This window comes from Cibotium barometz, chromosome 33 (genome assembly GCF_041138505.1).
Source record: "Cibotium barometz isolate CiBa-2024 chromosome 33, ASM4113850v1, whole genome shotgun sequence".
Lineage (NCBI taxonomy): Eukaryota > Viridiplantae > Streptophyta > Polypodiopsida > Cyatheales > Cibotiaceae > Cibotium > Cibotium barometz.
In genome coordinates, this window is record NC_141078.1 from 45,726,533 (window position 1) to 45,741,327 (window position 14,795).

Here is a 14,795-nt window from a genome sequence, read left to right on the forward strand (position 1 = left end):
TTTAGAGATAAAGTTTATGGAAGGACCCATCTCTTAGATTGGGACATGTGACAAGAAAGTGGACCAAAGTGAGACAAGTGGCCTGACACTTGTTAGAAAGTGGATCAAAGTGAGACAAGTGGCCTCACAGTTGTCACTTTAGCTATTGTGTGGCTCTCCACTTGTCATTGTAGCCTTCTCTTGCCATTTTAGTTCATGGGAAGCCCAAATCTATAAATTGGAGCCCTCTCTCTTCATAAAAAAAGGCTCTCTTGCTGCACACTAGCCTCTACCACCGTTACAGGCTGCCCTAATGATGGCTACTCTCTTTCTCTCTCTCTTGAAGGCTGCCCATGAAGAATATTGGCTGTTGGGGACTGTTTTGGAGGCTTCCATCGCGAAGAAATACTGAAGGCAAGGGTATTTAATCATTTATTATGATTTCTAGCCATTGTACCTGTTGTACCAGCCTCTGTACCTGTTGTACCAGCCATTGTACGGGCTATTCCAGTCCTTGTACTTGTTGTACTTGCTGTACCACCAATTGCACCGATTGTAGCAGCTTCTGTACTTGCTGTACCAGCCACTGTACCTGCTGTACTAGTCACTGTACATGCTGCACCAGCATTTGTACTTGTTGTACCTACTGTACCAACCACCGTACCGGTTGTACCAGCCACCGTACTTGCTGTACCACAGCCACTATACCGGTTGTACCAGCCATTGTACCTGCTGTAGCAGTTGAATGGAGAGTTGTACTTGCTGTACCAGCTCTGTTGCATGAAGACCCGTGGTTTTTGGGAAAGAATCAGTATCCACACGGAGGTATATGGATTATGTTGTTGGCTCGGCATTTCTACAGCCTATGTTCCGGCTTGGTTGCCTCTTGTTGGGCTGTGCTATGGCATTTGTATATGGATAATCGAGCATCTCCCGTGGGGAGAGTAAGGCCCTCAAAGCTTGTCCCTGATATTATTCTCCTTGGGTAATAAAATACTCCAAGGGGGGGGGGGGGGGGGGGGGGGTCGCCCATTCTGGCCTCTATGCGGTGTCAATAAAAGTTCACGATGAGTTAGTTGTCATTTGCAAATGCATCTGTGTTCACACTAAAGAAAAGAACTGCAATCATAAGCGTCCAGGGCTGTTCTTGTGCAAGTAAAGTTGGAAGCAGAGGAGCTTTGCGCACCAGAACATGATAATGAATATTCAAAATGTTAAGTCCTTCATGCATTTTCGGAGGCGAGCATATGAACTCATACTTAACGAGATGCAAGGCCGCCTTAAAATGAGAATTTTACCAAAAGATTTCAATGCTTTTTGTCATAAAATAAGAGATTTGGTTTTTAGACCATGCCAGAATAGGGAGAAAAAACTGAATGTAAGCCATCAAAATTGATTAAACTATTCTCAATTTGACATGAAGTGGCCAATTAGAGAATTTCCAATATTCCAACTTCATAATAAGTTTTTGTAGCACCCAATCTGTAGCATCACGAAGTGAAAGATTCCATCCCAGAGGATATCCCAAATGTTTGACATGTTGTGTAGACGATATAATTTGCCCTAGACATAGAATGCAATTCCAATGAACTTCGCTAAGAGGCAACAATTTTGACTTTTTAAAATTGATAAAAAGACATGCTACCATTCCAAACATATGCAAGGTGTTCATGAGACATTGCAGATCTGATTGCGTATTCTCAAGAAAGAAGCATATGCGTGACTCCTGAGCAACCAAATGCTAGCCATCAAGCAAACGAAGCCCATGTAATCTACCAGCCTCAATGAGCTTATCCATATATGCCAATAAGGGATGAGTAGCAATAGCATAGAGCAAGGCATTGAGAAGGTAGCCTTGTCAAACAGATCTACCCAAAACCCATAGAGAGGTAAGCCTTGTGCATCTCGGAGTTCTATCTCGATACAGCCAATAAATTATGTGCTATATTTTTGAACCGAAGCCTAACTTCGCCATGATTTTCACAATCTAGTCCCATTGGACTGTATCTAAAGCCTTAGCAATATCAACCTACAAGAAGATGCTTGTTTTTTTTTTTTTTTTTCAGAAAGGAGACTTCTATTAAGTATGAAAAAATTTTACAAAATGGAAATTTCACACCAAGCAAGGTGGAGATCTCAATCATAAACCAACTGACTTATGCCAATTGATGGTAGCTCCTGCTGCCAAACAAAAGGCCTCCAAGGCTGTCCGGAAAGCACATAAACAAGCATGTGAAGCCTCAAGGAACAACGCCGTATCATCTGCTAACTCAGAGTCCAAAAACTCTTCCTCCATGCGTAAAGGCAGCCTGAGACCCACAACACCAGGGGCAGCCCGAAGAAACCTACTCATAGCCTCAGCTACAATGACGTACAGTAAAGGGGCGAGGGGACAACCCTGCCTCACTGAACGGGAAATCTGAAAATGCTCACCGCGCCCCCCGCAGGCTAAAACAATGCTATGAGCCTCCCTGTACAGGCAAGACACCCCTTTGATCTAGTTTTGGGAAAACCCCATGTGTGCCATAGTGCCCTCCAAAAAATCCCAATCCACTTTGTCATAAGCTTTTTCAAAATCAAGTAAAAGAATGGCAAGAGGCTACTGAGTAGACTTTGCCCACTCGACAGCTTCCCAGAAAGAAAAGATGTTATCAAATATACTCCTTTCTTGGAGGAACCCATTCTGGGTATCATGAATGGTGTTTTGGAGAATTGGCTGCAACCTTATACTCAAGGCTTTAGCTAAGATTTTATATGAAGATCCAAGGAGGGTAATGTGCCTCCATTTCTTGATGTCAGTCTTGTCCCGACCCTTGGGGATAAGGTGAATCAGCCCGCCGTGAGGTATGGAGGCATCATACCCGACAACCACATTTCCTGAAGGGCAACAGTGATAGCATCTCCAATATGATCCCAAAAAAGAATAAAGAAGGCGGGGGAAAGACCATCATCCCCTCGGCATGAACCACTAGAAAGAGTATGCAGTGCGTGAAGGAATTCATCCTTCAAGAAAGGGGCATCCAGGGAAGAACGCATAGCATCTGTAATGAGCCTGGGCATGCACTCCCAAACTTTCTGCCGTGCCACATCTCTCTGAGGAGAGGGCACCTTTGCAGTCAACAAAGACCGATAAAAATCTGAAGCAATACCCCTCAGGCTCAATCTAAACCTCACCCTATGAATCCTGCAAGTACCTCACAGAATCCCTGCTATGGGAAGGCCTGTGTGCTGAAAAAAACTCTTTGTTGCATCTGCCACCCATCTGAGTCCAAAAAGCCTCATTCGCATGAAAGGCGAACTCAGCCCTCCTATCCATGGCCAACTGCAGCTCTGCTCTAACTGTGGTCGAGAGGTTTGTAATCCAAGACGCATGTGGATGCTTTTCATGTTCCCTTTGAAGAGCAGCAATCCTACGCCTAATAGCTCTCTCCTTGTCCAAAGCCTCCTTCTTCTTGGACAAGGCAGTGCTATGATAATGATGGCTGGTCCTCTCAAGAGCTAGCGCAATATTATGAGGAGGATCAGGACCATCACAAGATCTCCATCTCTCTATGATCTCAAGGGAGATGTTAGCATCTAGATAAAGAGAGTCAGGGATACGGACACGGGAGAGGCCGAGCTAGCCCCATGCTCCCTGAGACACAAAACGACGGGGCAATGATCGGATTTGGTGGTGCCAGGCATAATAGCAATGGTGCTTCCTCTGTCCAAGGACCAATCATCCACATAAAACCTGTCTAGACGTGCAAAGATGGTCTCATCCCCACTCTTGCGGTTATGCCAAGAGAAAGATAAGGAATTTGGCCTTCTCTAGAAGTCATCCTCAGTGCAGGAGTCCCTGTCAAAAAAGGAAAGCGTGAACCTCTCCCGTGAGGTTTGCTCCAAAGGGTGTAAACCCCCTTCGCGTCCACCCTTCTTGTCAGAAGGTTGCTCAACCATATTAAAATCTCCTCCTACTATCCAATGATCAACCTGGGGAATGACATTTGTAATGGTGTCCCAAAAGGCCACCCTTTCACCTCTCACGTTAGGTGCATAGATATTCACGATTCCCAATTTCTGACCCTTATGCATGATCAAGGTCCACTGCACTCTAGCAGGGATGATAACACCGTGCCCAATAACATGAGGTATAAGCGATGCTGCCACTGAAATACAAACACCTTTTCTAGTCTCAACTGCCAAGGACCAAAAGGTGTGGCCAGAAAGCATCTTACCAGTTTTGCCACACTGAGATCTATCCAATTTGTGTTCCTGCAACAAAAGCACATCCATAGACCCTCCTGTAACAGCAGGGTGAAGCTAGTCCTTCAGAAGGCGCTTCCTACCACGGGTGGGAAGCCCTCCAAGGCCCTGAACATTCCATGAGACGATTCTCATGGAAGAGAAGAGGGTTTGACCCCTGATCTAAGAAGACGATGGGCAGCCTGAGGACGACTCTCATAATGCTGGAGGACGGGAAAATCCACGGGGCAAAGTCCACTGACATGCCCTTGTCCGAGGGCCTGCACAGTACCTGCATATGTACAAGAAAGGTCGCCCTGCGGGGCATCAAGGGCAATGGCATTGCGCTGAAAATCCTGCAATTCATGATCCCCACTGTGCTGAACATCCTGCATATCGGCCCCTCCAAGTAGAGAGGACTCAACTGTAGAAAATATGAAAGCAAGAGCAAAACTAGAAATGAAACAAGAACAAATGAAAGACAAAGAGTTACCTTGAGATGAGTGTAGACAAGACACAAGATTGATACATTCATTGATGTGACACCTACAATTTATAGGTGAGAAGTACAAGATTGAGTAGACTCACTTATGGGATAAATGTAGAGGTGCCACATGGCACTAGACTCAAGACACAAAGACTGAACTGAAACTAGACTAGAGAAATAGTACACCTAGTGTGCACTTATTTCCAACACCCTCCTTAAGTGGACACTAGGAGGAAGACAAAAGACAAGACTATAACATGACTAAAGATAAGACCAAGACAGAGAGACTAGACAAGGATTGAGAGACAAGCTAGAAGACAAGATGGACAAGACTAGAAGACAGACATAAAGACTGATAGACTGAGAGACAAGACATGAGAGACAAAAGATCTTGAGACACCCCTCCTCAAGTGATATCCTCATATGGGTCCACAAGGATAGGGACAAGATGGATCTAAAACAAGACACAGTCAGATTGATAGACAGATAGACAAACAACAGATAGACAGACAGACAAGACTAGATAGACAGAAGACTGACTGTAGACAAACAGATGGACCTTGAAGACATCCCCTCCTCAAGGGCAATCTCTGCCTCTTGGGTAGGGACAAGAGAGAGGTCAAAAAGCATAATGAGTAAGACACTAGAACCCCTTGACCTACATCATCGGTGGTCAAAGTGGTAGACAAGAAAGGTGAAGTAATCAGAAAGCCCATTCCTCATCATGTGAGGAATGAACAGCAAGATCTGCTGATGTAGATGCTGCAGCTAGGGAGATGGTGGCCTGAAGCTATGGCGGGCAATACAGGGCAGGAGCAGCCTGCTCTGATACCATGTAGAAAATATGAAAGCAAGAGCAAAACTAGAAATGAAACAAGAACAAATGAAAGACAAAGAGTTACCTTGAGATGAGTGTAGACAAGACACAAGATTGATACATTCATTGATGTGACACCTACAATTTATAGGTGAGAAGTACAAGATTGAGTAGACTCACTTATGGGATAAATGTAGAGGTGCCACATGGCACTAGACTCAAGACACAAAGACTGAACTGAAACTAGACTAGAGAAATAGTACACCTAGTGTGCACTTATTTCCAACATCAACAAAATCATCCTGATCTGAGATATCATCTCTCTGCAAAGATGCATCAACTGACACATCCCTCTGACCAGAAACATTATCTATCTGTACATGATCCGAGGAGGCCTTCCCATCAATCGCACCAGGGGAGCGGGCGTGAGAGACAGCTCGCCACACCTGGCAGACTGAAGGACGGGAAGGAACCAAGGGAGGTGGCGCCTGAGAAGCACGCTTACGAGGCCTCCTGCGACCTCGAGCCCGAGGGCAATCTCGAGCAAAGTGACCGTGTTGGTGACAAACCCGGCACTGATCGGGTTTACCTAGAATCTCCATACGTTGCTTCAAAGGGCCACAAGGGACCGGAAGCAAAACATAGTCCTCAAAGAGCTCAATGTCACGGGCAAAAAACCTGACCCCAGGGACAGCATCCTCCGATGCTAGGGAGAAGATGTCGGCAAGGCGTGGAGGGGGGGCACTTGAAGAGCCAGCCCAAAGGCAGACCCGATGCCCTCTAACATAGGCCAATATGCGCGAGGAAGACCTGGGAATTTGAGAGTAATTGGGAAACGGTTCCGGTCTTCCTCAAGAGGGTCAAAATAGCTGGAGTAAGGAAGAAAGAATATCTTCCTTGGGCCCAATGGCAAAGGGTTGACCTTCAAAACCTCTGAGGCTGCGTCCTCAAAAGCAAAATCCACTTGGAAGAAACCTCTTCCAAGCAACCTGACATCTCGAAAGTGTGGAGCGAGGTCGGAGGGCAGAGGCGCCAGGACCCATTCCGGAGCCTGGAGACGGGATGGGTGAGATCCAAAGATTCTGGCAATGAGGGTCGTTTTGGAGTCTTTCTCTATTTCGGCGTAGAGGACCGCAAGCTCGGCTTTGGAAAAAACAATGGTTCGCCCGGCAGAGGGAGAATGATTAGCCATGATGCTAATTGAAGAAAAAGCTTGACTTGAACCCGGATGAGGAGCAATCCGAACCAAGGGGAAGAGGCAGGCAAGAAAGCGGAGGAAAGGAAGAGAGGGTGGAAAAGGGCAAAAAGAAAGAAAATAAAATAAAAGGAAGAAAAAAGAAGAGGACACCTGGCTACCCCCAGTATGGTACAGGATGGAGCTAGCCAGGTGTCCTCTGTGAGACTGAGCTCTGATCTCTGTCATCTCTCTCTCTTTGGTATAGGCGTGGTGTCCGAAAGCCAGGTGTCCTCTGTCTCCTGCGGCGGGCTCTGAGTGTCTCTGCTCTCTGGAGAGTAATTCCCTGCCGTGTAGGGGCTGTGAGTGGGATGGATCTCTGAAAAAATGTCGTAATCTGTGTCTGTCGTCCCCCTCTGGAGCTGTTTGAGCCTGTAATGATGTCTCTCTGTGGCGCTGTATGTCTAGAATTAATCTCCCCAGTATGCGCTGGTCTGTTGCCTCAAAGATCTGGCGTAGGGAATGTGGCTCTCTGAATAAAATGGGATATCTCTCTCTGATGGCTGTATATGCTCTGCATCTGCATACATAATGCTCCTCACTCTCCACCTCCTCTCTGCACAATCTGCATACCCTCTCCTCTCGGGGGACCCGTGCTGCTCTGCCAGTCTCAATCTCCAATCGGTGTGATGAAACTCTAAGCTGACCAATAGCCACTCGGGAGCCGTGTGGTAAAAAGCCCTCCATGTATCTAGGCCTCTCTATAAATCCATCATCAGTGATACTCATGAAGTGATGGAAGACGTTGTGTAGGCGATATCCATGTCTCTCGTGTATAGAGCTGCCATAGGTCCTATCTCAATACTCTGTTCCTCTCACTATGAGAGAGACGGATATGTGGTGCATCCCTGTCATACTGGAATGGTGGTAGATGATCCATGTCTAGGCCATGCTGTGAGAACCAATGTGTGACCTGTGCATACCATGATCCTCTGTCTCCTGCCTCAGCCAGCTGTCTCGATGCCTCAAAAGCTTTGTATGACAATCTGTCCTGTGGCATCTCTCTGAATCTGTCTAGCAGGCATATAGTCTGAAATATGGCCTCTACCATCATAGGAGGCGCAGCAAACTCTGCTCGGATAATGTCATGAGGTACTGACGGTTTACTGCTGCGTATCATGCGTGCCATCATGAGGGCCTGTGGTCTCTCTATCTGTGTCCACCAATGGGTAGCAAGGCCTGGCGCCCATACCGCTGCTCCATACATCAATGCCGGTGTGACTAATGTGTCAAATAGCCACCCCTTCGTCCGGGGCTCCTGAAAATGTGCCTGGTGGCACTCTCTCTCTAGCATAGCCAATTCTGCATATCCCCGTGTCAATCTAGCTCTGGTTGCTAAACCCATGGTGAAGCGTGTGGCTGCTGTGCAGAGAAGGTAACCCCTAGGTACACGTATGATGTCACCACCTCCACCTGGCATCCTGCGAGAGTGAATGTCAGCTGACTCCTACCCTGTCTCGATGTATGAAAGACCATAACCTTGGTTTTCCCAAGGTTCACAGTAAGACCCCTCTGTGTGCAGAAATCATGGAGTGCATGTAGATGCTGCTGTAGACCACCCGGAGACTCAGACACTAATACAATATCATCATCATAAAGCATAAGATGTACTGAGGTACCTGCTAAATCAACTCCATCTCCGCCTCCCCGTGTAATGAAGTCAGCCACCTCATCAATGTATAACCCAAATAGCGTGGGGGAAAGTGGGCATCCTTGCTTCACACCAATGGTGCTAGCAATAGTCTCGAACATACCTCCTGGACATCTGACTCGCCCAAAAACCTGCTCATATAATGCATAGATGCACCATGTCATATCTGCTGCTGGTATGCCAAGAGACTGCAGGCGCTGAAAGAGCCTCTCTCGTGGTACTGTGTCAAATGCCTTGCGAAAATCCACAAAGCAGCAATAGAGCTTTCTCTTCCTCACTCTGGCCTGATCAATCGTACATCTCAAAGTGAATACATGATCAGTGGTAGAGAAAGCTCTCTTGAAGCCTGCCTGCCGCGTAAACCTGCTCGCTCAGCATATAAGTTAAGCTCTTGCTCCAGCACTGCACCATAGAGTTTGGCCAACACGTGGCCAACCATAACTGTCCTGTAGTTGCTCGGATCGAGCATATCCCCTATTTTGTGGATCAGCACAATGGTGTGTCTACTCCGCAGGCAAACCCTCTGCTAGTGCCCTGTTAAACAGGTGTGCAAGAGAAGGAGCCAAAGAATCTACTGCATATATGAGACGCTCACCTTGTAGGCCCATATGGTCGGCGGCCCGTCCATGCTATAGGCGGCGGATAGCTTCCTTTACCATCGAGTGGGTAAAGAAGCTAGCTGTGGTAGGTCGAGGCTCCTGTGGCTGAGGTATAGGTGGCTGCTGCTGTGGGGCGTGGTATAGGCCCTTTGCATATGTGTGCCATGTCTGTGGGTCTGCAATGGGTGTCGGTGTCCGGGGCTCTCTGAAGTGCTGCCATGAGATAAGGCTTTCTCTACTCATGAAGAAATGAAAGATCTCTAGCTCCTGTATCTCTGCAAAGGCCCGCTTTTTGCGGCGAGTAAGTCTCCTCATCTCTCTCCTCGACTCATGCTCTGCGATGGCTCCCAAGGCTCTCTGTATGCGGAGCCGTGAGTATAGGGCTCTGCACTCGTCATCATACCACTGGGGCATAGTCCCAGATCTCGCAGGCTCTCCTAAGTGGACACGATGTGAGAGAGAGGAGAAAAAAGAAAAAAGAAAAGAAAAGAAAAGAAGAAAAAAGAAGAAAAGAAGAAAGAAGAAAAAGAAAAGAAAAGAAAAAACAAGAAAAAGAAGAAGAAGAAAAGAAAAGAAGAAAGAAAAAGAAAAAGAAAAGAAAAAAGCGAAAAGAAAAAGAAGAAAAAAGAAGAAAAAAGAAAAAAAACCGGGCGAAGAAGGGCGGGGGAAGGGCATCGCAGCAAAGGCTGCGCAGAATGGAGGAGGCAGAGGAAGGAGGGGGGGCGGCAAGTGAGGAAGGGCTAGGGAAGGTCAGCGTAGCAAGTCTGCACAGGAAGGAGGAGGCGGAGGAAGTGGAGTGACACGTAGAGCTAAGTCCTTAAAATACAGAAAAGGTGCAATAAAACACTTTTAGTGTACCTCACCATCAAAAGCCTGAGGCCCTCCTCTCATAAATTTGCTTGCACTGCATTCTTCTCGAAACATTAATTTCAAACATTTAGGTGTCACACCTAGCTTGCACATGTGGAGGAAGGAAGGGGGGCGACACAGACAACAGAGGCGGAGGTTCGGGGAGCTCGCAGGTTTTCAGCACCGCTTATTTTTCGGCACTGCTTGGTATATTTTGCATACTCTATGCCAACGTAGATATTCGCAATGTTATCTATTATTTGTCTACGAGGCACAAAACCATATTGTGTTGGATGCAAACCCCTATTCAAGATCTTCTTGAGGCGATTAGTGATCCATTTATAAATCATTGGCATCAAGGTAATAGGACACCAATCAGAAGGTTTTTGACACAATTCCTTTTTTTGGCACCGGTCTTATCAGTCCCTCCTACCGAGCAGAAGGCATGATGCCCGAATTCCAAGATCATAAGCAAAAGTCACTCTTCAAGCATAGGCCAAAGCTGCAAAAATAGCTCCACTCAGTCAATCAATCCATCCCATTCTGGAGTCTTCCATTTACCCAGTGCCTTTATTGCCCTGTTCAATTCCATAGCTGAAAACATGGACTCCGAATCAACGGCTTCATCCATATCTACAATGCTAGAAACATGAGAAAGAAGCTCTTGCTGAGCCCTACGAATATCCGGAGTCATCTGGGGCAGTGTTGCAAAAACATGTTGAAAATGCATGACACATTCATACTCTAGGTGGTGAATGTCCTATGTCCAATTGCCATCCTCTTTCATCACTCTAGATATACATTGCTTTTGTCTCGAAACATGCAAGCTTTTGAAAAAATCTTTAGATGAGCAACCCTTATCCAAAAGAGGTTTTTGGCATGATCTAACTTGCCATTTCTACAAGAACAAGCTATAGTCTTCTCTCCAGGAGGACTAATCGACACCCATTCCAGTAGGAATTCGACTCGAACACACACACGAGCACTGCAGCCTGCAGACTGCAGAAAGAGGGGAAGCGGCTTACCGCAAAAGACTGAGGGAAGCGATCATGTCCCCTAGCTCACGAAGGCTTGCAAAGATGGCCCGACGAGATCAGGCCCTTTATGAGGAGATACAGCTGCACATAGGAGAGAGATGAACACCATGCGACAGGAGCTTGAAAAGGAATGGGCCGAGCAGATGCATGCCCAAAGGAAAGTGATATACGAACCGCTAAAAGACTGAGGGAAGCAATCATGTCCCCTAGCTCACGAAGGCTTGCAAAGATGGCCCGACGAGATCAGGCCCTTTATGAGGAGATACAGCTGCACATAGGAGAGAGATGAACACCATGCGACAGGAGCTTGAAAAGGAATGGACCGAGCAGATGCATGCCCAAAGGAAAGTGATATACGAACCGCTAAAGGAAGAGATATATGCCCAATTGAAGGGAGAAATGCAAGCCCAAGTACGGGTTGAGATGGAATTAGCCCAAGCCTTGATGCACACGGAAATGAAAAAAGAGATGCAAAAATGGAAGGATGACATGCTCCGGGAGATTGGCACGACAGTTGCATCATACGAAGGCACTTTGAAGACATGTAAAGGTGACCGCAAAAACGACATCAAAGAAATGCAAAACACTTTGGAATCATGTAAGGCAAAAGTGGCTGCAGGTGAGAAGGAAATGCATTCATGGGCTGAAATTGCCAGTGCCACAAAGAAACAAATTGAGGAAGTCAACCCAAGGATACACCAGTCAATAAAGTAGGGGTGATGAATGCTACATTGGAAGAGGAAGCCAAGAGACGGGCACGTGCCTTACATGTACGCGTAGTTGGGTGGGAAGATAAGGGAAATCCCCAAGAGGATGCAAAAGCTCTTGCAACAAAAATTGGAGCCACTAATGTACCCATTACTGGAGCATGTCCCTCAGCAGAGGTACTCCTGATTGGCATTGACCTCATCCATACAGTTGGTAGAGGATGGAGATACTCATTGCTGGTACGCTCAGATGAGATCATGGTTTGACCTACATGGTTTGCGAATAGAGGCACTACCACCCTTTCAGTACAGTCTAGATTGTCCATTTTTGGATCTCACCCACTCAAAGCAAAACCGCGTGATCAGGATGGATATCATCAGAGTGGACACGAAGAGGACATGGACTAGTCCCCTTGAGCCCTTAGGCACGAAAATGGCTCATTACAAGAGCCATTTTCTACACCTCTCACTAGATGATTTTATCCCCAGCCTGGCGTACATGGATGTATACCTATCATATGGGATACGTTGTGCCATTGGACAAATCCGGACCTCATCACACCAGCTGCGGATTGAGACAGGGCGATATGTGCATCAGATCTTGGATGACCGCATTTGTCAGCTATGCTACCAGGAGGCAGAGACAGAGGAGCACTACATTTACCGATGTACAGTCTATTATGAGATCCGAGGGAGATATCACTGCCTCTTCTGAGAGGGTTTTGGGCCGTTACGCAGGGTCGTGGAGTTTGAGGATCATAGATGCCTGGGATTGTTCCTACTTGAGCTCAGGAGACACAAAGAGACCCTCTTGGCAGACAGGAGACCGAGCCATGATGTACCTAGACAGAGGACCCTGACAAATTTCTTCGGCACCAACACCAGCAACCCAGCCCACACACCTCCTGATACCTCCTCCATTGGGCCATCAGGGCATCAACCATGCTCCCAGGGAGTCACCACTAATAGAGAAGTCATCTTATGTCGTGCTCGTCGGCCACACCCACCAGGATCGCGACCACGGCATCCTCACCATCGCCAGATCAGAGCCATTATTACTCGGCATCGGAGGCGCCTACCTCGCTTCTACGACCTCTCCATTCTAGAGAGCCCCATGGCGGAGATATTTGATCTAAGGAGAGGGCAACACTTCAACTAATCAACATACATGGATCTACTTGATATACATTTTTCAGTATTTTCCTGTATTTTCTACTCAGCATCATCTCAGAGTCTTACAATTCTGTTCTTATAACTGTAAGACAATCAATTTATTGTACTTTTTAATCTCATTTAGTTGTTCTCTTTGATGAGACACAAACTTTAAATGTACTCTCAGTTTTGGTCTCATAGGCCATTATGGCCTCTTAGAGACGTTAATATATCATTTCATTTCATTTCTGTGGGATTCCATGAGATCCTATGTCCCTGTGCTTGCCCTGGCCGTGCTCTCAAGTTTTTAGAGCAAGTGAAGGTCAGTGGGCCTAGGAATTTGGAAGCAAAACTTTCATTTGGAGTACCAGGTTTTCCTCCCTCGGCGGTGATCACCATGCCAAGTGTTAGTACGGGCGAGCCTGTTGATGCACAGTCCCGGAAGACCAGTTTAGTGCGGGTGCTTAGCCGAGTGAAGGTGGGAGATTGCCTGTGACACAATCTTTATCAAGAAATGGTTTCGTCACCGACAACATCTATGGTATTCGATTCATTTGTATTCACTCCATGTATGGAGGAATCTGGCTCATAAGCCTATGAAACTTGTAATCATCGAATACTCCAAAAATACAACTACTATTTAGAAGGGGGTCGGCCCTTTGCGGCCCCAATGGTGGTGTCAAGTTGTGTTTTGTTATTTTCAGATTTGTGGATGATTAGGTTGTACATTAATTGTCAAGGTTAAGTTATCTGAGCTTGTGCACTTGTTTTCCGATTGTGGTTGGTCTCCCATGGGGAGCAGTTGCATTGGTATCAAAGCCCGGTTGTCTCTCTTTTTCAAGCGTGGACACGGTGTTTTGAAATCGGAAGCAATCACATAGACACTTGACTCAATAGACAGCCAAGGCAATCCTCCGGAAGTGCCAAATTCAAGGGGTCAATCAAGTGCCTCTCGAGATTTTGATGCATTGCAGGGAAGGCACAAGTCCCTTGAGAGGGTTTATGACAGTGTGGGACAGCCATCCCGTGGAAAAGAGTTTATGTATGAGGATGAGCCCGATGCATTGAGGACTGAATTGGAACATATGAAGAAGCTTTTGCAGGCAAAGGAGTGAGACCTGAAATTTTTGCATGAAGATCCTCATGTGCAGTGTCATTGAAGCAAAGAAAGCTGATGCGATGGTGGTTTGTGAAATGGGCAAGAAGCCAAGGGAATTGGCACTCTCCTATCTCATGCGAAAGGGTGATCTCAAAGAGAGAGAGGATGGGGAGTTAATGTTCAAGAATCCACCTCGTTTGAAGCCTGGTGACCCAGCATCTCAACGGTTGAGATCTTATGCGCACAAGGAAGAGGTGTCAGTCGCTTCTTGCCATGCATCTACTCCGCATGGGACAGGAGGAAACAGGTATGTGCATGTTGGTGCCACCGTAAGACATGATGGTCAAGTGGATTCAAAGCATGTATTTCATGGTGAGAGTGGTCAGCATGCAAGCCGAAAAATTTTGCCCATTGAGTTGTCTCGTGGTGGTGAGACATTACATCATTCATGGAGGTGACATGCATCTGGGCCACAAATTCATAGAGCACATGCCACCGTGTCTCGTGAAACACCTTTGGTTGCTTATGAAGCTCATGCAGAGAGGGCTGTCCCGTTGGATAAAGGAAAGAGGAAGAGGGAAGAAAACGAGTCACATGCCAAAAAGCTCGAGGAGCTTAAGGCAGGTGATAAGTCTGTCAAGTTTGATGCCTTTTATGGAGAATATGATGCATCTAATGTGCTAGCATTTGTGGCACAATTTGGCATTGACAAGGACTTCACTGACAAGTCTAAAGTCCGCCATGCAAGCATATTCTTGAAGGGGACAGCCACACGTTGGTGGATCACCAAAAAGACCACCAAAGATCCCATTTGTACTTGGAAAGAGTTCAAGGACAGGTTTTATGCCTAGTTTTTGACTCCAAATGCAGAGTAGACTCTCACACAGAAGTGGGATAGACTCGAGCAGAAAGACAATGAGAGTGTGCAACAATATGTGAACAAGTTCTGGAAGGTCTTGC

General features: G+C 46.6%; 2 protein-coding genes across 6 annotated transcripts in view; one reads left to right on the forward strand and one right to left on the reverse strand.

Annotated features, from left to right (window-relative positions):
- Nucleotides 1–14,795, forward strand: part of LOC147619643 (alpha,alpha-trehalose-phosphate synthase [UDP-forming] 1-like) — a 192,538-nt gene that overhangs the window by 159,499 nt on the left and 18,244 nt on the right. The gene's annotated exons all lie outside the window — the stretch shown is intronic.
- Nucleotides 4,214–6,208, reverse strand: LOC147619644 (uncharacterized). The gene is made up of 2 exons (XM_086773326.1): nucleotides 5,795–6,208; nucleotides 4,214–4,622 (listed from the first exon to the last, which is right to left on the reverse strand). Exons 1-2 carry the CDS (start codon nucleotides 6,107–6,109, stop codon nucleotides 4,356–4,358), a joined length of 582 nt encoding a protein of 193 aa, XP_086629452.1. The 5' UTR covers nucleotides 6,110–6,208; the 3' UTR covers nucleotides 4,214–4,355.

Coding starts and splice junctions, on each gene's coding strand:
- LOC147619644 (XM_086773326.1), bottom strand. CDS start 6,109: ATGGAGATTCTAGGTAAACCCGATCAGTGCCGGGTTTGTCACCAACAC. Junction 4,623..5,794: donor ATCAGGATGATTTTGTTGAT/GTTGGAAATAAG, acceptor TCTACAGTTGAG/TCCTCTCTACTTGGAGGGGC.